This window comes from Gopherus flavomarginatus, chromosome 6 (genome assembly GCF_025201925.1).
Source record: "Gopherus flavomarginatus isolate rGopFla2 chromosome 6, rGopFla2.mat.asm, whole genome shotgun sequence".
Classification (NCBI taxonomy): domain Eukaryota; kingdom Metazoa; phylum Chordata; order Testudines; family Testudinidae; genus Gopherus; species Gopherus flavomarginatus.
Window position 1 is genome coordinate 85,836,101 of NC_066622.1, and position 20,729 is coordinate 85,856,829.

General features: G+C 40.2%; 1 protein-coding gene across 7 annotated transcripts in view; it reads right to left on the reverse strand.

The window, feature by feature from the left end:
* Nucleotides 1-20,729, reverse strand: part of SHLD2 (shieldin complex subunit 2) — an 80,468-nt gene that overhangs the window by 18,421 nt on the left and 41,318 nt on the right. For 6 of the 7 annotated variants that reach the window (XR_007775088.1, XM_050958578.1, XM_050958577.1 and 3 more), the window contains 4 exons: nt 15,491-18,147; nt 13,153-13,260; nt 12,236-12,430; nt 7,072-7,206 (listed from right to left, as the gene is read on the reverse strand). Coding sequence is in view for 6 of the 7 variants with exons in the window: in XM_050958578.1 (XP_050814535.1) it covers nt 7,072-7,206; nt 12,236-12,430; nt 13,153-13,260; nt 15,491-17,045 (1,993 nt within the window). In the remaining variant the exon portion in view is untranslated. Of the gene's footprint in view, nt 1-7,071; nt 7,207-12,235; nt 12,431-13,152; nt 13,261-15,490; nt 18,148-18,735; nt 18,887-20,729 lie in introns of those variants that run through there. The other variant, XM_050958581.1, reaches the window with a different exon arrangement.

Consider the following 20,729-nt stretch of genomic DNA (forward strand, 5'->3'; position numbering starts at 1 on the left):
TGCTCCTACCCTGGGCTGCGGCAGTGTGGCTCACCGGCAATTTAAAGGGCTCGGGGCTCCAGCTGCTGCAGGGCTCCAGCTGCTGGAGGGAGCCCAGGACCCTTTAAATTACCGCTGGAGCCCTGCCGCTCCTACCCTGTGGCTGCGGCAGTGGGGCTCCACCGGCAATTTAAAGGGCCTGGGACTCCCCACAGTGGCTGGAGCCCTGCCGCCCCTATCCCAATATAACAGGGTTTCAGTTATAACACGATAGGGATTTTTGGCTCCCCAGGACCGTGTTATAGCGGGGTAGAGGGGTGTGTGTGTGTAATATATATATATATATATATATATATAAAATAAATAAAATTAGATCAACTTACAACCTCTGCAGTAATTACTGTGATGATGCATGTCCACACTACCCTCCTTTGGTTGGTGGTGCGCATCCTCACCAGGAGCGTTTCCACCAACCTCAAAGGGGCAGTGTGGGGAGCTGAGAGCTCCCCGCCAGGAGTCTTGCTTCTCCACAGACTCCTGGAGGGTTGCCTCCCCTTTCCCTCCAGGAGCTGGGGAGAAGCCGCCCAGGGCTTTTCTCTCCCACATTTCCCGCCAGGAGCAGGGGGAAGCTGCCTGGGGCTTTTCACCACTGGGGAGAGGGGTCCAGCTGCCCTGGCTTCTTGCCCCTCCTTCATGGGAGTCGGAAAGGCCCACTTGGGCTTCTCATCCCAGTGGGGAGCGGGCTCCTAAGCCACCCCCACTTCTCACCCCAGCTCCCAGTTGGGAGCAGGAAGATGCCCCGCTGGGCTTCTCACCCCAGCTGCAGCCAGAAGCAGGGTCCAGCCAGCCAGCTCTCCAGGGGACCGTGGGTTTTCTTGTCAATTTCATGGCTCCTGCCATGAAATTGACAAGACAGCCGATGTAAAGTACACAGTATCTACACAGACACTCCTTCCACTCTAACTACACCAACATAAGCCTTATGCCTCTTGTGAAGGTGGAGTTACGATGTCAGCATGGAAGGGCACTTACATTGGTAGGAGGAAGGCTGTAGTGTAGACACGGACATAATTTGGTCGACATAATGGAGGGGGGAATAGCTCAGTGGTTTGAGCATTGGCCTGTTAAACCCAGAGTTGTGAATTCAATCCTTGAAGGGGCCACTTAGGGATCTGGGGCAACATCAGTTCTTGGTCCTGCTAGTGAACGCAGGGGGCTGGACTTGATCACCTTTCATGGTCCCTTCTGTCCGTTACAGCTATTCCCCTATTCCATTTTGTTTCCCCAGACTCCATTTTGTTTTCTGTTCTCCTGTGGCCGCCCTTCCCTGGCTGTTAAGTTGTTTACCAGGGCCACTGCCCTTCTCAAAGGGAGGGCCCCTTAAGTTGTTTAACAAGAGCCATTGCCCTTCTCAAAGGGATGGCCACTTGTGCTGCATGCTAAGTGGGACCACTGCCCTTTTCAAAGGGTTAGTCCTGTTATCACCTCGTTGAACCTGGGCTTGGTGTAGGGTAGGCAATGTCCAGAGCTGCAAGGCCTATTGTGGTTTTAAGATCCTGGGCATGAGTCATAGTCTCATGTGCTCTTGAGTCACCTATTGCACAGGACTATGTCCAGGCATGTCTCTGGGCTTACCTTCAGTTTTTCCCCTGTGTCCCCTCCCCTGTGACAGAGGGAGCCTATCAGGATTACTGGTGGGAAACTGCCCAAGTTTGCCTTTAAAACCAGACATTTTTGAAACACACCTCAGAAAGGTTCCTGCATTGCTGCCTGGTCTGATCAGCCAAGGGTTCTGGGGGGTCCTTTCTCCGCTCTCGTTTTATTTTTGAGCGTATCCCCGTTTTTTGAAACCCCCCCCCACGAAGAACGAATTGCTACCTGAGAGATCTCCTGATTATTGAGACTGTACCGAACCCTCCTTGCCTCTTCTGATGTTGCTGCTGCTTCTGCCTTTGCTGCTGCCTTGGGGACTGGTAAGAATCCCTCTGTAAAACTTTCTATACTTTTATTTTATTATTTTAGCTGCTGGCTCTGTTTCCCCAGCACACAGACTCAAGCTAAACCTTGGTCTGTGTCTTAAAACCTCTCTTAAACTACAGGGCTCTTTGCCACTGCTAAGCTCTGCTCATGTGGGCTTTGCCTTGGGGCTCTCTGCTTTCAGCTGTATCCACCGCTGTAGCCACCATCCCTTGGCTTCCTTGGGAGCTGGGTCCTGGATACATACCACTCTGCCCTCTGCAACCTCCCCATAGCATAAGGTGCACCATAGGTCTTGGTTTTTTTTAATTTAATAAGTCATAGTTTGTTAAGATTGTAGAGCTTGTAAGTTTCTGTGATATTTGTTGTGTTGCCTAATTGTTGGTTAAGATAAGTTTAGAAAATCATTGCCTGGTTGTATTCTGTAGCTGCTTGTCATTTTATATAAGTTTGATTAAGTTAGGGGATAGATAAGGTTTTTACTATTTGAATTTGTCTTCCCACTGCCCCAATCCCCCCCCCCCCGAGCTCCCCAGTCACTCATTGCAGTCTCTCTGCTGTTTAAACTTGCAGCCTGTCTGCTCTCTGTGTCTCCCTGAGTTTAAATCTCCCTCTGTAGCGCCTCTATCTTTGGTTTCTGCTCCACCACGTGCTCCTCTTCCCCCATCCCCTAACCTCATTCCTCTACCACTGCCTTTCTCTCTCTCTCTCTCTCTCTTTTAATCCCTTCCCCCACGTGTTCACCCCGCTCCTACTGCTGCCAAACCTCAATTGTATTACTGAAGTCTAGCATAAAACCCCATTGGTTACCCTTTTTCTCTCTCACACACCTCACATTTTATATTTACACCACTGTGACACATTTTTACCTAGAGTTGTTGGTTATTTAACACATTTTACCCATAACTGTTAGTTGGTTATATGCTGCTGTGACACACCCTTTACCTAGAAATTGTTAGCTACCTGTTACATTTATACTTCAGTGTTAGTTGGTTACCAACTGTATTGTACCCCACTGTATTGTACCCCACTATTGAAACCCCCTATACTATACTAAAAGAACTTCCTCCCCAATTGCCTACCTTAACAAACCCCATACTCCTCACTATTAAATTTTCCCTGTTTTTGCATTTTCTTAATAAAGTTTATTTTGCACCCCACCTGTGTGGTAATTGCTCCCCAAGATCCCATATACCTGCAGGCAGGGACACCTTCCAGCTCTATGAGATAAGTTTATATATTATATAAACTGCCATTGTCAACCTGTGTAGTGTAGAACATCCCTCAGGGTCTACACTTACCAGGGGATTGAGGAGTGGAGATCGACGCATCAGTGGTTGAGTTAGTGGGTCTTCACTAGACTCATTAAAATAAACCACAGATCGCTCTCCCGTCAACTCATATACTCCACCGGATTGAGAAGAGTACAGGGAGTCAATAAGAGAGTGTCTCCTGTCGACATCACACAGTGTAGATCCTGCGGTAAGTAGGTCTAAGCTACATTGATTTGAGTTATGCTATTCACGTAACACAAATTGTGCAGCTTAGATCAAATTTCCCATATAGTGTAGGCAAGGCCTTGGATAAACTATACTGCCCAGAAGTAATGCTGCAGACTGCATTCCTCTGGCTGAAGCAAGCCACTTTGTGTTTGCTTTTTCACTCTTTTTCTGGATCAAGCTGACAAAATTCCTGTCTTATCACTATGTACATTGGGTTAGAGCAGGTTAATGCAGATGCCACAATTATGAAGAATTGTATTTTAGGTGTCTTGAAAAATATCACATGGATCCTTAACATGACTGCCATACAATTTAATTTCTTTTCAGTAAATCATCTGAAAAGCTGTTTCTAGAGAAAGCAATTTTCACATGTTAAATTGATTTTTTTTAAAAATCACTTTACTATGGTTGAGAAAATACACTACCCCTTCCTACCCTAAAAAAAGGAATTGATAAAAAAGCTGCCTGAAATTGGCACAACAAGCACAGAAGACTGTAAACCCATTAAAGTTAATGAGAAACTTTCCACAGACTTCCATGGGCTTTCGATCAGATCTGCCATGCTCATTTCACCATTCGCTGTGTGCTTGGTCACTGTCTCTCTAGCCTAGTCTATCTAGCTCTTATAATCTCTTTTAAACTATTTGCTTTTATGATCTCATCTGGCAACTTGTACAGTCCCCAGCGGTACGACTCTTTGGGGAAAAACAATTCTGTTGGTATTCTCAATTTTTAGATTGTTCTCTATGGCTTTTAATACTCCTCACTAGTGTGAGCATTGATCTTTTTCACTTTTCCAAACTGTTTCATAATAATTTTCTCTATTGCTTCAGTTAACCCACATTGGCTTTTCTCTAATAGAGAGACCTTCACTTTTCCTAAATGCTGGGATCATCCTAGTAGCTCTTGCTGTATTCTTTCCAGGACAGTATAAAAATAATTGTTGTAATAACTATTGCCCTCAGATATTAATTTTCATGTCCTTCTTAAAAGCATGGAAGCAGGGCCGGCGCTACCATTTAGGTGACCTAGGCAATGGCCTAGGGCGCCAGATTTTTTTGGGGGCGCTATTTTGCCAGGGGGGCGGCACGTGGGTCCGGTGGACCTACCGCAGTCATGCCGGCAGACGGTCCGCTGCTGGAAAGGCTCCAGTGGAGCTGCCGCAGTCATTTCGGCGGACAGTGCGCTGGTCTAAAGGCTCTGGCAGACCTACCGCAGTCATGCCTGTGGCAGGTCCACCGCAGCCTTTAGACCAGCGGACCGCCCGCCGGCATCACTGCGGCAGCTCCACCGGAGCCTTTCCAGCAGCGGACCGTCCGCCGGCATGACTGCGGTAGGTCCACCGGACCCATGGGGGGCGGCGAAATGGCCGTCCGCCTAGGGCGTCAGAAACCCTGGCGCCGCTCCTGCATGGAAGACATTCAGTCAACTTAGCAGAGAGTACTGCCTTTTTTTTTTTTTTTAAACGCTACATTTATTTCTTTGGCCTCATAAAAGCTAATTTTGTATCAGCAGTAAATTCTCTACTTGTGCTACGATTTTGACATAAACTGCATATTGCTACTTAGTCAGGATGAGGTGCTTACATACATTAGTCAGGACTGCAATATTTTGACACAACCTTATCTAGTATGCATCGCAAATTAATTTTTTAGGAACACAAGGAATACATTTTTAGTTGTAAAATCTTCATGGGCGAATTCTTGTCTTTAAAGGGAATTAGCCAATGCCTTCAATGGGTCCAGGATTTCACCCCATGTTACTAGGCCTGCTCTGCTCTCCAAAGACTGTTGGCCTACAGAAAAGTATTTCATCATTCAAGCCATCATGTTTGGTAACCTCAGCCAGATCAGAGTAATATAGATAATAGAGTCTGTACTACCTGATGCTATTACAAAGAAAGTCTATAGAACTACAACAGTTTTTAGTGGCAGAGTATGAGTGTTTTCTTTACAACTTCAGTGAGAGGTGAAAATAACCGTACCTCTTTGTTAAAAGAATTTGCTTTGATGTTTCCAGATAGAGTTATTAATATCACTAAATATCCATCTGTCTTTCCAGAGAAGTATAAAAAAAACTGCAATTCCTCATCCTACTTATCAAGACTACTATGTAAAGTTTAACCTTCTATACACATGGCCATCACATGCCTAGCTGTTTTTGTCTCATAGCAAGAATGACCATCATGTGCTCTCTTCCTGTGACCCAATCATGCCAATTAACTGTTGTGACCTATACACTTGTTTGGCATGACGTGGACTTTTCTTGGCTGTCTTGCTGGGATCAAATGTTCATGGCTTGTCTATCAGTGATGGGTATTTGGACAGTTGAGAAATCAGTCTTTTATCTTGCATTTTAGATATAGTCTTTTAATGATTAAAATATGTGAATTGCTAGATTCATAGAACACTAACTGGAGAATAAATTACAAGCTCTCTGGCACAGTTAAAACAGTTATTATAATCCTATACATGGTTATATGTTATTAGAATTTCCTGCTATCATCCACTGAAGGTACCAAACAACAAAGTCTTTATTATAGCATAGTATCTTATGGCTTGATTATCCATTGTAACTATTTAACTTGCTGCAGCACATACTGTAGTGTCAAGAAATTTTTCAGTGATCTCCCATATTATTTAACAGTTAATACTTCACCTCTCTCAGTTCTGTAAGGAACTTACAGGAGTTTTGCCATTGCCTCCAATGGGTCCAGGATTTCACCTCATGTTAATCTCTCATAAATTCTTTATTTCTTTTGGACAGTATTCACATGTCCTATTCCCTTCTTATTACAAAATACCAAAAAATAAAGATCATGAAGGTTTCATCAGCCTAATGCTCAACTTCTGCTGGTAGTCTATCTCTTCCCATTATTATTTTGTGTGTCTTATTGCTTTAGGCTCTACCTGCAGCTACTTGAGTTTTGAAAGAGCGTGTGCTCCAGAGGTTAGAGCAGGAGAAGCAGTAGTCAGAATTTCCAGGATCTATTTCTAGCTCGACTATAGATTCACCATGTGACTTGGGCAAGTTTCTTAACCTTTATATATTTCAGTTTCTCCATTTGTAAAAATGCATGTAATATTGCACCTCACTGAAGTGATGTCTTTTTTAAACCTTGCCCCAAACATTTATGGCAATAATCTTGATAGGTACTGAGCATTTCTCAGGATCAACCTCTAAGTCAAAGCTAGACTAACATCTGTAAAGCCCTGTGAGATTCTGATATATGAAAATATAGATAAAGCATTATGAAATCACTGCTAAACCCTTAAACAGCAATTTAAAACTCTCACTGGTGTTCCAGAAAAAGTGGATGAAGCAAGCTGAAATTTCTGAGCCAACTTGCATAACAGAAGACAGTGTAGAGTGGTGGGAATTGTTAAAACTTCTAAAAACCTCAAGTACTTTGCCACAATAGGACTGAGGGACATTTACCCACTGAATAAAAATATTTACTAAATGAATGTTTTAATACAGTTAAAAGCATCATGCAAAACACGGTTCTCATGCTACCTTTTCTCGCTCTTCTCTTGACCTTTACTATGACTGCAGATTACATATATTAATCATTCACCTGGATAATACATACAAAGAGTTTATTTATACTTACCCTTTTTCCTTTGAAGTTGAGGACACCAGGCTGCCCCTGCTCCCCATAATACCATCAGAAAGTGCCGATCTCTGATCTGTTCCACAGTTAGAATAATTTTTCTTTGCTTTTCTCCTTTGTAACTGTATACAGACTCTGAAAAGGTTTTAAATGATAGCACTGTGATTTTACAAAAATACTTATTTAAAACGTACATAGACTCAAAGACTTTAAGGTCAGAAGGGACCATTATGATCATTTAGTCTGACCTCCTGCACAATGCAGGCCACAGAATCCCACCCACCCACTCCTGTAACAAATCCCTAACCTATGTTTGAGTTAATAAAGTCCTCAAAATTGTGGTTTGAAGACCTCACGCTGCAGAGAATCCTCCAGCAAGTGATAATGGTGGACAAGAGTCAGTTAATATTTATTATTGCAAGGGGGGGACCAGAGTCTTTTTGGAGGGGGGAGAGTTTGGGCATTAAGGTGGATGGTGGCATATTTTGCAGGACTAGCAAAAATGCTCCAGTTGGCCCTGCTGTGAATATGGAATCAAATCCATGAAAACAAACCCTGCTTACGCACTGGCTGAAAATACCTGTGAACCCACAGCACCAATTAGGGAGGAGTGGGGAGGGGGCAGCAGATGTTTTGCCCTACTCCCACATTTTTTGCACTTGCTCAAGTTCAATAAGTCAGAGCCATAGAGGGTTGGGGGAACGGCCTGACCACTTTTAAGCAGTGGTCCATACTATATCAGTACAGCGGCTGCCAGAGCATTACTTCAGTTTTTTGGTCACAATGGCACTGAAATTGGACCTAACTCTGTACAGATGGGGTTGCAACCAAGCCAAATTTCAGTGAGCGGCATTGTGACGTCGTGCTCAGGGTCACACCACCACTCAAATTTAGCCCAGTCACCCCTCCATCTGGATGGAGGAGTGACCGGGCCAAATGGTGTTGCGACCTGGAATGTAGGGAGTCTGTTCCTGTGCAGCACAGTGCACAGGAGTTTGTCAAGAAGTCAACTCCTGGCGACACTGACTCAAGTACTTTGTGAGTCAGAGAAATAGGAGACTTCCATTGAGAACAACAGGTGAGATGCACTTTTGAAAACAGAGCCACTATTTAGGTGCTTTAATGGTAGGTGCTGAGTACTAAGACTTTTTAAAATATTGCCCCAAACATTTATGGCAATGATCTTGATAAGCACTGAGCACCCTCAGATTGACATCAATGGGATAAGAGGGCATTCAACATGTCTCAGGATCAAGCTTTAAGTCAAAGCTAGAAAAAAAATGCTGTAATAGTTAAGCTGCTTTCTCAAAGAGAAACATTTTTCTATTACTTTTCACTCAAAACAGGAATTATTGTTGTGTGTACAAACAGAGGGAAAGGGATAACAGTGGTAAATCTTGAATGTATTAATTATAAGAGCCCTGTTCATCTCTTCATTCTTGAAGTCACTTAGAGTCCTAGAGTTTCAGGGCAGAAGGGATCACCAGATCATCTAGCCTGGCCTGCTGTATATCACAGGTCATCAACACCAACCAGTACCCACACATCAAAACCCAATGACCAAAATATTACAGTCCACAGAAAACTAAACTATTATGTGCCACAGGGAGAGAATAGGACGGACCAAGGAGCACCAATGCCCGAGGCCACCGTAATGGCAATACACTGATTAAGTGAAATACACCTCTACCCCGATATAATGCTATCCTCGGGGTCAAAAAATCTTACCGCATTATATCGAACTTGCTTTGATCCGCCGGAGCACCCAGCCCCGTCCCCCTGGCGCACTGTTTTACCGTGTTACATCCGAATTTGTGTTATAGTGGGTAGCATTATATCAGGGTAGAGGGGTATATCCAGATAATCCTGGCAAGTGACATCCCTCCCTACCCCTCCATCCCCCACACAAAGTGCAAAGGAAGGCCAGAAACCCTCAATGTCACTGTCAATCTGAACTGGGGGAAAATTCCTTCCCAATCCCTTACATGTGATCAGTTAGATGCTGAGCATCTGAGCAGAAACCGGGAACAAACATGTAAGGGTGAGAATGTCTGGTTTCACATCGGAACACTGGTCCCACCTATTCCAGTGGCCCATTGCCATCTCTAATACTTCAGATGAAAGAGAACAAAACAAAACAAAACATACTGGAGGAAGGGGGCAGGGGAATCCCTGCAGGTGGCTGGCTAAAGCCTTGAAGCACGGGATTTTAGGAACATAAGACAAACTGGAAGTGAGCTCCAGGGCCATCACTGCACCCAACCATCACAAAACGAAACTAGTTATAAAAATCACACTCAGAAATTTGTCCAGCTCTCTCAAAATGAAGTTGCTTTCCCTCACACTCCTATGGGATGCTCTTCCAGAACCTCACTCCTGATAGTTCTCCCCTTCTAATTTCCAGACTGAATTTGTTCATAGCCAGTTTATACCTATTTCTTCTTGTGCCAACACTGCCCTTTTGCTTAAATGGATCTTCACCCTCCATCTCTACTGTTTACTCCCCTTCTTTTTGATAGGTTGAACAAGCCAAACTCATCTAGTATCCTCTCATAAGATAGACTTCCATTCCCCCAATCATCCTAATAGCTCTTCTCAGCACTATTCAAGTTTGAATTCATCTTTCTTGAACATGGACAACCAGAATTGTACAGAGTATTCAAAATGAGGTCTTAACAGTGCCTTATACAATTTTTTAAATTAATATTTCTCTCTCTCTCTACTAGAAACACCTTGCCTGATAATCCCAGGTCTGCATTTACTTTTTTTGCAGTAGCACCACATTGGTGGCTCAGTTATTCTGTAATCAACCCATACACACCATTCTCCCACCTCCTCCGTCACTTCCAGATGATTAGCCCACACATGTAGCAGAAATTCTTATCATTAGACCCTAACTGCATGACACCGCACTTTGTACTATTGAATTTCATCCCATTACAGTCACTCCGGTCTTCAAGGATATCCAGATCTTCCTGTATAATATTCTGATCCGACTCTGTATTGATGATCACTCCCAACTTTGTATCATCAGTAAATTTCATTAGTATACTCTTTTTTTTAATATCAAGGTCATTGATAAAATAATGAGTAAGATTGGGCCCTAGACTGATCCTTGGAGAACTCTACTAGTAATCTCCCTCCAATCCTTTTACCTTTCACCTTTTACCACAACCCGTTGCCTTCTGCCCTTTAGCCAGTTCCTTATCCAGCCTACAATCTCATGTGCCAGTTCTTTCAGTATTCTGACATAGTTTAGGGCTTTAAACCTACATTCAGTGTTTCTCACAAATACTTAACATAGTTCTCCAATAGCAAATTATATTCAAAATATAACTGTTGAGATGTATGTACAGTATATGCAAGCATCCATCATGGAGAATTCCACCTTTAGAAAGTTCAATCTGTAGGAGAATAAAGACGATATTGACAGTTACAGGTAACAGTGTGGGGAAGTAGGAGAAACAGGTGAAAGGGACACTACTACTGCTTTCACTGAAAGAAAGAGCCAGCTTATGCCAGTGATCCCAGACTAGGACTCCTTAGAGAAAACAAAGGCTACCTTCTCTGCTCTAGGCAAAATGCTACCAGCTTCCCTTTCCCTCTGTCAAGTCATGCTCACACTTGACCCTGTTATGTCTTGCTCATGTTATCCAGAACTGGGAGCCACTGTGTTACTGCTCTGTCTCAGCAAGAGTGAGTTTTGCTGCTGCTAAGTTATGTGTTAGCTCCCTACCACACCAGCTAGTCAGCCTTGCCAGCAAACTCCTTGGGACTCCGCCAGTCCAAATACTGTTCACTAACAATTAGCGAACACCAGTTTCCAATTTCCCCAGAGACAGCTTCCTGCAATGTCCACTAGATTTTCACAGAAGTTATTAAGATCTCTGCCTCCAAAGAGACAGACCACAGAAAAGCCTCTTAGGTTACCAGAAGACTTATACTTCAATACACCAGCACTGAGATATTCCTGTTTCAGTACAAAACTAAGTTTATTAACAAAGAACACAGGTTTGAGTCATTTCAAGTAAAAGTGAAAAAGACTGAAAAGGTTACAAACAAAACATGCTTTCTAGTGACTAAAACCTAACTTCAGCAAGTTATGATCCTTGTCCAAGTAGCTTTATCACCTACAGTCAATCTCCAGAGACTTCAACCCCCTTAGTTGTAAGATTCACCTTTCTCAGATTTCAAGAGCTCTGACCTCTTGTGTTTCTCTGGTGATGACAACAAAATGGCTTTCTGGTTTTGTTTATAATTTCCATAATTCCACTGCCTTTGTTTCAAGAGCCAGGACAGCTTCCTGATGGTACACCCTCCATCCCCCATCACGATCTTTAAGTGGTCATCTCACCCCTTTGCTAGTTTGATGGCTTTGTTTACCTTCTACATAAACGTTCTTCCATTGTTTCTGGTCGCATCTTGCTCAATTTACATTGGAGACACAATCAAGCAGACAAAACAACATTCTTTTGTTTATGACAGGCTGGGCTTATACCCTGCCTGCCAAACTCCTTTATAAGAATGTTTCCAGCATACATTTATAATTCTTTATATACCACCTGTACATATGTCATGCAGTAATATTAATGACCAGCATGTTACCAATTTGCATACGATACCTTACATGACACCTTTCAGATATAGATTATGACAACAATGAGTTCGGGCAATGAATGTGTCAGGCCTGATGTGCGTTATGGTATGATGTGCATTCTACCAGTTGGCATTTATGGGTTCCTGGGGTCACACCCCCTTTTCAGTCAACTAGCAGTTTTCAGGTTCCCCCTCCGCCCGCCCCCCCCCAACAATCAGCTGTTGGGGATTTCATGCTGAATTGAATTCAGAGGGGAGAACAACTTTCATTGATACAACAATCATCTTTTGTGCTGGAACACAGTTCTGACAGAAAGCAAAGCCTGGCCACTCTGGGTGACCAGAGCAGAATATGGAGGTATAGGGTGGGAAAAAGAAAACATCATCTAAAATTTAACTGGTGATTTTTAAAAAGTTAGAAAAAAATTCTCTAAAATTTACTGTCATTTAAAAATGCTGGTTTGTGGAGCAGAATTTAACTACATTTTAGCATATTGGCAAGGTATCTGGGCTTGCAACATAATCATGAACTTGTGTCACTTAAGCTCTAACAAACAAGTCCACTTACCTGTTAATATAGTGATGCTGACAAGTTTTAGTACTGAATGCACCAATGTATCTGGCTGAAGTCGGTCTAGTTGGACATGCTGTATGCGATCCAACTTCTGTGGTTGTCTGTGTGGGAGATCTCTGAAGTAGGCAAAGTTTGAAGACACATATGCCAATAAATCTTGGAGAACATCAACATCTACAACATGGGAAACTTAAAAAAAAGAAAAGAAAAGGAAAATAATCTGACCCTTTTTCTTTTTTTGGCCAAGAAATGTATTATAATCTGACTAGTGAGCGTTTGAACTGAAAAGAAATAATTCTGAACCAGGGCAGAGCCTGGAAATATCATAATAAACAGTTTATCATTTGATTCAGACTTGACATTAAAACTTTTTTATTTGCCATTTAAAAAAACAACTAACCATACTTTATTATTTGACAGAATTTCAGCACAACAAAACATGTGTTGCTTTAAATGCACCCAAAATTAGTAAGAAAACAAAAACAGCTCTTACACTGATACAGAATCATATAAAGTGGTCCTCATTAAAAAGTCAGCATTTACTAAAGAGCTGCATCTGAAATATGGCAGTTATTTCTTATTCTAAGTACAGGGAACTCAGATAGTTCTGTAAATGTTTGCTTTGTATGATGAATACTCAATTGTGTCACATAGTCCATCTGGCTAACAGTCCAGGATTGCTCTTTACAGTTCACTTTCTAGTGTTCTGCACACTTTAGATGTTTACCTTTGCAGGGAAAATCCAAACAACAATAAAAAGATTTTTTAAAACAGCCAATTTTCTTTTAAAATAAAATCTTAAAAATAGGTGACTTAATCTGTAAACAATTCTCTTCTTTGAATGCAAATCTAGTGAAGTTGAGAATTAGATAAACTATAAAGACTCGCTTATGCACATATTGCAGTCTCACATTCTTTGGGATCGATAGCTGAGCAGCTCCCCAGATTAAATAACTGACTGGTAAATGTTGACTGCAGCATCATTTCTCCATACCAACGGTTCTCATACACAGTGACATCTGCAACAAAGAAAGCAGACATCAATCCATAGCACATTAATGGTTGATGTAAATAGAGGTCGTATTTCAGCATTGGAAATCTTTAAAGTGACTTTAGCTCTGAATCTGGAATCTTATTTCACTACTCTAATGTTTAAGTTGCTCCATCTATTTCCTTGATCTTTTCTAATGTATTATGGCCTGCCTGCTGTTCCTGTCTTTCCAGCGGCCTTCTCCACTACTCAGGTAGGCTACTTTCCTTTTATGTGCTATCTAAACAGTGATCGGGGGCTGACCTTGAAAGATGCAGCCAAACTGTTATTTTGGCTTTAAATATATTTGTAGGACCTGAGCCTGCAAAGTTGTTCTATGCAGGCACAAACCTATGCATATGCAGAACCCTATTTACTTCACTGGAACTCTGCATAGTTCATGCAGAGCAGCTGGCAGGACTGGAGCACTAGCTTGTGGCTGAAGAGTGTTTTTAGAAGAGGCTATCTTTTTACAACAGCCTAATTTTAAAATGAATAATTTTCAGAATTCACAGAAAACCAATAAAAGCACTGCTTTATCAAATCTTCTCAATGGTAGTCATCCTCTACTGTATGATATTTAATAGTCCAACACCACGTATTTCATAAAGACACACTGTGCAAGGGAATTACATTTACCAAGTATGATTTCAAAACAGCAAGGCAGGTAGACTAACAGTTTCTTATTGACTCATATAACCTGTTTGAGGCAGGCAGTGGTAGGCTGTCTTAAAAATACTTTGGATGGAGTCTGAGATAAGGTAAACAAAAAGAGGAAAGGGGCAGGGGGAGCTATCTTTACTTTCAGTTTTTATATAACACATAATACCACAGCACCTAAGCAATAGTAAAAAAGTTAAAACTATACAACAAACAGAATTTAAACATTCAAAACTTTGACTGAAAAAGGCACAACAAGCAAGAGATAATGGAGACTATCAATATTAGAAACAATTTTGTTGAAATGTCAGGGGGAAAAAAATCACAATTACTTCTCATTTTGAATTCTTAGAGGTTCAGATATCAGTCTTTGGCACAGTATAAGAGCCTACATAAAAGTAGGGATAACCAGATAAAAATACCCCAGCATTAGTGCTTGTGGGATTTGATCATAGGAATAATTTTAGATCACCTTCAAGGAATAAATGGTCAGATTATGAAACCCTATAGCAGTGAGGATTTTGTTCAGATCTTGAAAGATTCTGGATTACTTTCACACTTTCAGATACAGAAACAGTTTAGGACTCTTATGGTACCATATGAAATGAGATAGGCTGGGTAGATACAACATCCTGGAATCTCTTTTAAATGTATTGTAAAGTTGATTGGATGGGGAAGATGACGGTTCTAAAGTTCCACATCCTCCTTCCTTTTTTTGCTTTATTTTGGCCAAATCCAGCCATATCTTAAGCAGATGTAGCTCCCCCTGGGTCGCATCTTCTTACACCAGGGATGAATTTGATCCCAAGTGTAACTAAAGAGTTCCAGGAGATAGCAAGTATAATAAGAAGCGGTCATCAATCTTAATTAAACTTGTCCTCAGCTGGATGAACCAAACAGAGCAATTTATGCCAATGCTCTGCAATCTACAGTGGTTCCCCATGCACTGAATATCCAATTCAAGTTTATAATATTGATGTACAAAGCGCTTAATGGCATAGGCCAAAACTGACAAGGACTGCTTCTCTTTCTGGGATTTGCCACAACAGTTATAATCGTTTGGTACATGACTACCAGTGATAAAGAGCTACGACAGAAGAAATCCAAATAAGGATCTCAAAAGCAGAACTATTAAATGAAAATGCAAAACACTGAACACCTTGTTCCTTCTGGAGAGATCCCAATGTTTCTATGATGTACGTGCAGCAACTAGATGCCACAGTGATAGCTGCTTTATAAATGCTCATTGGCTAGATAGATTACATACACAGAATATACTCGACTTGACCTACTGCAATATCTCAAGGTCAATATATTGCTCTTCTTCATGGTGCACGCTGGAGATCAAAGAATCAATATGTATTTGTATAATAATGTAACGTACCCGCTCCCATAAATCACAATTTGTTGCTTTTTAAGTGGTAGGATAATTTAGATAATTTTCAGTGAATAAACTAATGACTGCAAGTCTCTCTTCATAAATTATTCTACGTCAGATATAGAAAACGTTTTAAAAGGGTAAATTTTTAAAGAACAAATATTAACAATGGAGTTTTTACCTGTAAGTAGTACAATATCTCCAGGAAACACTGTGAGTGACCAAAATGCAGCAGCCCGCCACAGCACAACCTTCCTCTCTATTTCTGACTGGTCAATAACTACAATAGTTGCTATGGGAACTTTAGAGGAAGATTTTGGTCTTGACTTTATTTGTATTTCTTTGACATGACAAGGATGTACCACTGTGACCAAAACACTGTACTTCTGGCTCTTGCAGCAGCAGTTTTTAAGTAGCAATAGATTCTTCTGAAGTTTCCAAAACATCTCTTGAGCCACTTTTGTTTCAGGACTGGCTGGAGAACAAATCAATTTAGATCTCTTTGATGTCTGCTGAGTTTTAAGTGTAGCGTAAGAAATACTTAGGGCATCTTCAGATGTTCGGGCTCTTTTAGAAGAGCCTTTATAATAATTATCTAGTTGGGAGCACAATAGTCCCGTGTTCAATGGGTCAGTATGGATCTCATTCAGCAGGTGTTCATCAGCAACACTGACAAGTTTTTGAGAGTCCTCTGCATTTTCCAGAGAACTTGTTTCCCTTCGTGTAGACTCCAGACAGATAATGTCCTCAGCACTCTCCGAACTGAAAAGTTCAAGGGAGTTTGCAGACTCTTGCTGCTGGTCAGTCTCTGCCACATTAGTGCATTCTCCGACAACAAAATTAGTCTGGAAAGATTCATTTAAAACTACTTTATTATTTTCTCTATTTTCTATTCCCTTTAGTTTCATGGCTCCTTTCTGCATTTTATTCTGTTCTTTAAAGTGCTTTTGTGCAAGAATGGCAACTTGACTTGATGTCATTATACTAAGAAATTCAGTGTCTGTTGATATCGCAAAGTCTGAACAATCATGCAGTGTTTTTTTTGTATTTGACTCCTCTGCTATTTTGGGAAAACACATTTCCAGGTACTGACTAAGATGTTCATGATGGACACTATGATTGTCTGATGGAACATCTTCTTTTCCCATAGACCTTAAATCTATGCTAATCTGTTTAGTACTGGAAACCAAATCAGAAATATCACAGCACTTATCTTCCAGATGGCTGACACCTTTTTCAGAGAGGTTTGGAAAACAGTCATTTGAGGATTTTGTACATTGTCCATCTGTTTTTGTAAATATATGAGGAAGCTGTTGATACTCAACTTGACTCATATTTTTGCATGTGTCTCTATCTCCAGATATTTGATAACCATAGGAAGCTACATCACTAATCCTCTTCCATGTACTGCCATGAGTTTCCATCTCTCCAACTACAGGTACACATGATGTTAAATAATCTTCTGCCACTCCAAACCTCCCCATTTCAGAGTTCACAGAGAATTGATCTTTTGTGTGAACAGTTGGGTCTCTAGGGTCTGGTGCCTGATGTTCCACATGATCCATGCTTTTGCATTTTCCAGCAAAAAGATGGAAGGCATGTTTGTCAGATGAAAGGTGGAGTTCTTTCCACGTTTCAGTAGTGGCTACCAAAACACTCTGTTCCTCTGACACCTTCAGCGGGGTTGGAATGATGGGTGCTCCCAAAAAAATATGGATTTGGGATCTTCCAGACATGCTTTTTGATTTTTTTTTTGAGAAAATATAATTTTGTGCAATACAAAATTTCAAATTTTAACATAAAATGCCAGAAAACTTCATTAACTTATTTTCCTGGTAGTCATGTTAAATTTTCAAATAATTAATTCATACAGATAAATATTGTGTTTTAATAAATTAACTGGCTAAAGCTATAAATACCACCATTTTATATTTTTGAATAATCACAGATTGATAATATAGAGAAATTGGAACAAGTTATATACAGCTGTATATAGAACTACAGTGATAATTAAGCTACATTTTTCATTTTGATACATGTCACTATGAAACATATGTAAATTTTCTGTGCAAACAAAGAAAAACTGAACAGTCCTGAACAAATTCCCAGGAAGCTAAACCTCCTTTATTTCTGTGAAGATAAAAATATCATCATCATCTACTACTTAAAACAATTTAACATGAACTGGTTATTTACACTTTCATTTTATATTGGCAGAAATAAATACCCATATTAGAAATTTCTTACTGCATGATTACCAGTTGATTTCATGTTATTGTGGGGGGGAGGAGAAGAGGGGGAATTCTCAAATAAATAAGTAATTAAAAGGGTTAAATCCGGTTTTAAAAATTACTTTCAAATTGAAAAGCTTGCTACTTTAACATAAAAATGACATTGCTTATATGACTATTTTATCAAAGCAGGTAAAGTTATTGCAGAATTTCTAATACTTTTTCAATACACACTAAAAAAACCGACACTATATCTGAGTAATTGTTTCAATAGCAGCTGTTATTCATGTAAGCAATAACACACTGCCTAGGAAGTTACTAGTCTTTTCTCCAAATTAACAACAGTGTGTCCATCTTAAACAAACAAACAGTTTGTAAAAAAGAACTCTGATTTTTCATCTATGCTAGAAGTCTTGAAATTTTACTGTATGTTGGAATAATACCCTAATCCTGATACTGCCCAAAGACAGCTGACTAATATGGAATTTCAGAAAAGTGTAGACATCTACTTATTTCTGTCTAAATGTTTTGGAAGTCATGGAACTGTGAATCCTGTTGAAGCCGCAAGCATAAAATCACATGAAGGACGTTCAGAAATTTGATCCAGCTGCAGATAAAAGAGAGGAAAACATTTAAACACTGCGATGAAAAAAAAATGATTTTTTTCTTTATCAGTTTCATTTATTTAATACAGTCAGTTTCTTAATTGCCCATTAGGGGTCGCCAAACCCTATGACAAACTTCACATTCACAAAATTCATAAAAGAAAACAGAGAAAGGCCATATAATAGTTCTGTGATACAGAGACTTGTGCTATTTCAGAAGCTGGGAAAAAATAGCATAGGATTATGTAGTTAAAGACTTTATTATAATGCATACACATATAGAGGCTGAATTAAGGCTGCAAAGGCAACCTCGGTTCTGGACTTCCCTAACTTTTTAGTGCTTGAGTTTTCAACTTTAATAATGTTCTCTGATCATAGTTTTTAATGTAACAGCATTAAAAAATAAAACAGTGTAAAACTTTAGAGCCTAGAAATCCATTCAGTCCTACTTCTTGTTCAGCCAATCACTAAAACAAACAAGTTTTTTTACATTTATAGGAGACAATTCTGCCTGCTTATTTATGTCACCTAAAACTGAGAACAGGTGGGTTCTACATAATTGTGATCCAAAGCAGTGTGGAACAACGCACCTTCATTTGCATCATCTGAGTCAGATGCCACCACAGAAGGTTGATTTTCTTTTTTGATGGTTTGAGTTCTGTAGTTCCGCATCAGAGTGTTGCTCTCAAGACTTCTGACAGCATGTTCCACACCTCATCCCTCAGAGATATTGGAAGGCACTTCAGATTCTTAAACCTTGGATCGAGTGCTGCAGCTATCTTTAGAAATTGCATATTGGTACCTTCTTTGTGTTTTGTCAAATCTGCAGTGAAAGTGTTCTTAAATCTAACAACGTATGCTGCATCATCATCTGAGATTGCCATAATGTGAAATATATGACAGAATGCGGATAAAGCCATAGAGCAGGATACATACAATTCTCCTCCAAGGAGTTCAGTCACAAATTTAATTAACACGTTATTTTTTAATGATCATTATCAGCATGGAAGCATGTCCTCTGGAACGGTGGTTGAAGGATGAAGGAACATACAAATATTTAGCATATCGGGCATGTAAATTCCTGGCAACACCAGCTACAACAGTACCATGCAAATGCCTGTTCTCACTTTCAGGTGGCATTGTAAATAAGAAGCGGGCAGCATTATCGCCTATAAATGTACAAACTTGTTTATCTTAGTGATTGGCTGAACAAGAAGTAGAACTGAGTGGACTTGTAGGCTCTGAAGTTTTACATTGTTTTGTTTTTGAGCGCAATTATATAAAAATTAATTCTACATTTGTAAGTTGCACTTTCATGGGAGAGATTGCATTTATAGTACTTGTATGACGTGAATTGAAAAATACTATTTCTTTTATCTTTTTACAATGCAAATATTTGTAATAAAAAATAATAGCATAAAGTGAGCACTGTACATTTTGTATTTTGTTTTGTAATTGAAATTAATGTATTTGAAAATGTTGTAAAAAATCCAACCATATTTAGGATACATTTAAATTGGTATTCTATTATTGTTTAACGGTGTGATTCAAACTGATTAATTGTGACTAAATTTTTTAATCTAGTTAATTTGTTTTGCATTAATTGCTTCAGTTAACTGTGATCAATTGACACCATTAATACTGTGCTTGTTCACAGAATAACAGCTTCATTCTCTTTTTATGGTCTATGACTACTGCGTCCCAGGTATTAGCCCATACATTTCTTTCCATTATTTTCACCTTTGTGTTGCAGGCTGTAGTTTTTCCTGCATACTTTTAATCCTCTTTAAAATACCGTAGCACACTCATGCCTCCCTTCTGCAGTACCTATCCTGTCAAAATGAAGACCAGTATCTTCTTTTATGATTTGTATTTCCAATACCATTTACTAGAGTGTGTTTCTGTTGACAAATGTTATTCCTTTCCCTTAGTATTAAAAGCACCAGCTTTCCAATGCCCCCAGTTCCTGACCCAAATAGCAGGAGTCCTGATGTATTAGCATCATATTGTACCAGCCAAGACACCAGGGTGCAGAGATAAGCAGCCAGAGGTTCTCAAACTGGGGGTCGGGACCCCTCAGAAGGTCGTGAGGTTATTATGTGGAGGGGTCACAAGCTGTCAGCCTCCACCTTAAACCCCACTTTGCCTCCAGCATTTATAATGGTGTTAAATATACTAAAAAGTGTTTTTAATTTATAAGGGGGTGAGTTATACTCAACAGCTTGCTATGTGAAAGGGGTCACCAGTACAAAAGTTTTGAGAATCATTGAGCTAGAAAAAGGTATCTGGACATCCAGGAGGCTCTTGTTAGAATTCTACCTCCGAAACGAAAGGGAGATTGAAATGATTTTCCTGCTTCTAATAAGCTCTTTCCTTTGAACCCTGCTAAATCATCCCTTACAAAAATGACTTATCCTTGGGTCTCATAAAAATACTTCTGAAGAGCAGATGCTTTGCCTTTGGACAGGGCCAGATTTCGCTGAATGTCAGACATTTTCCAGATACTTCCTTAGAGTAGGATATTCCAAGCCCCCTATACATGGTCATCCCTCCCACACTTCAAATTAGACATGTTGAAAATAGT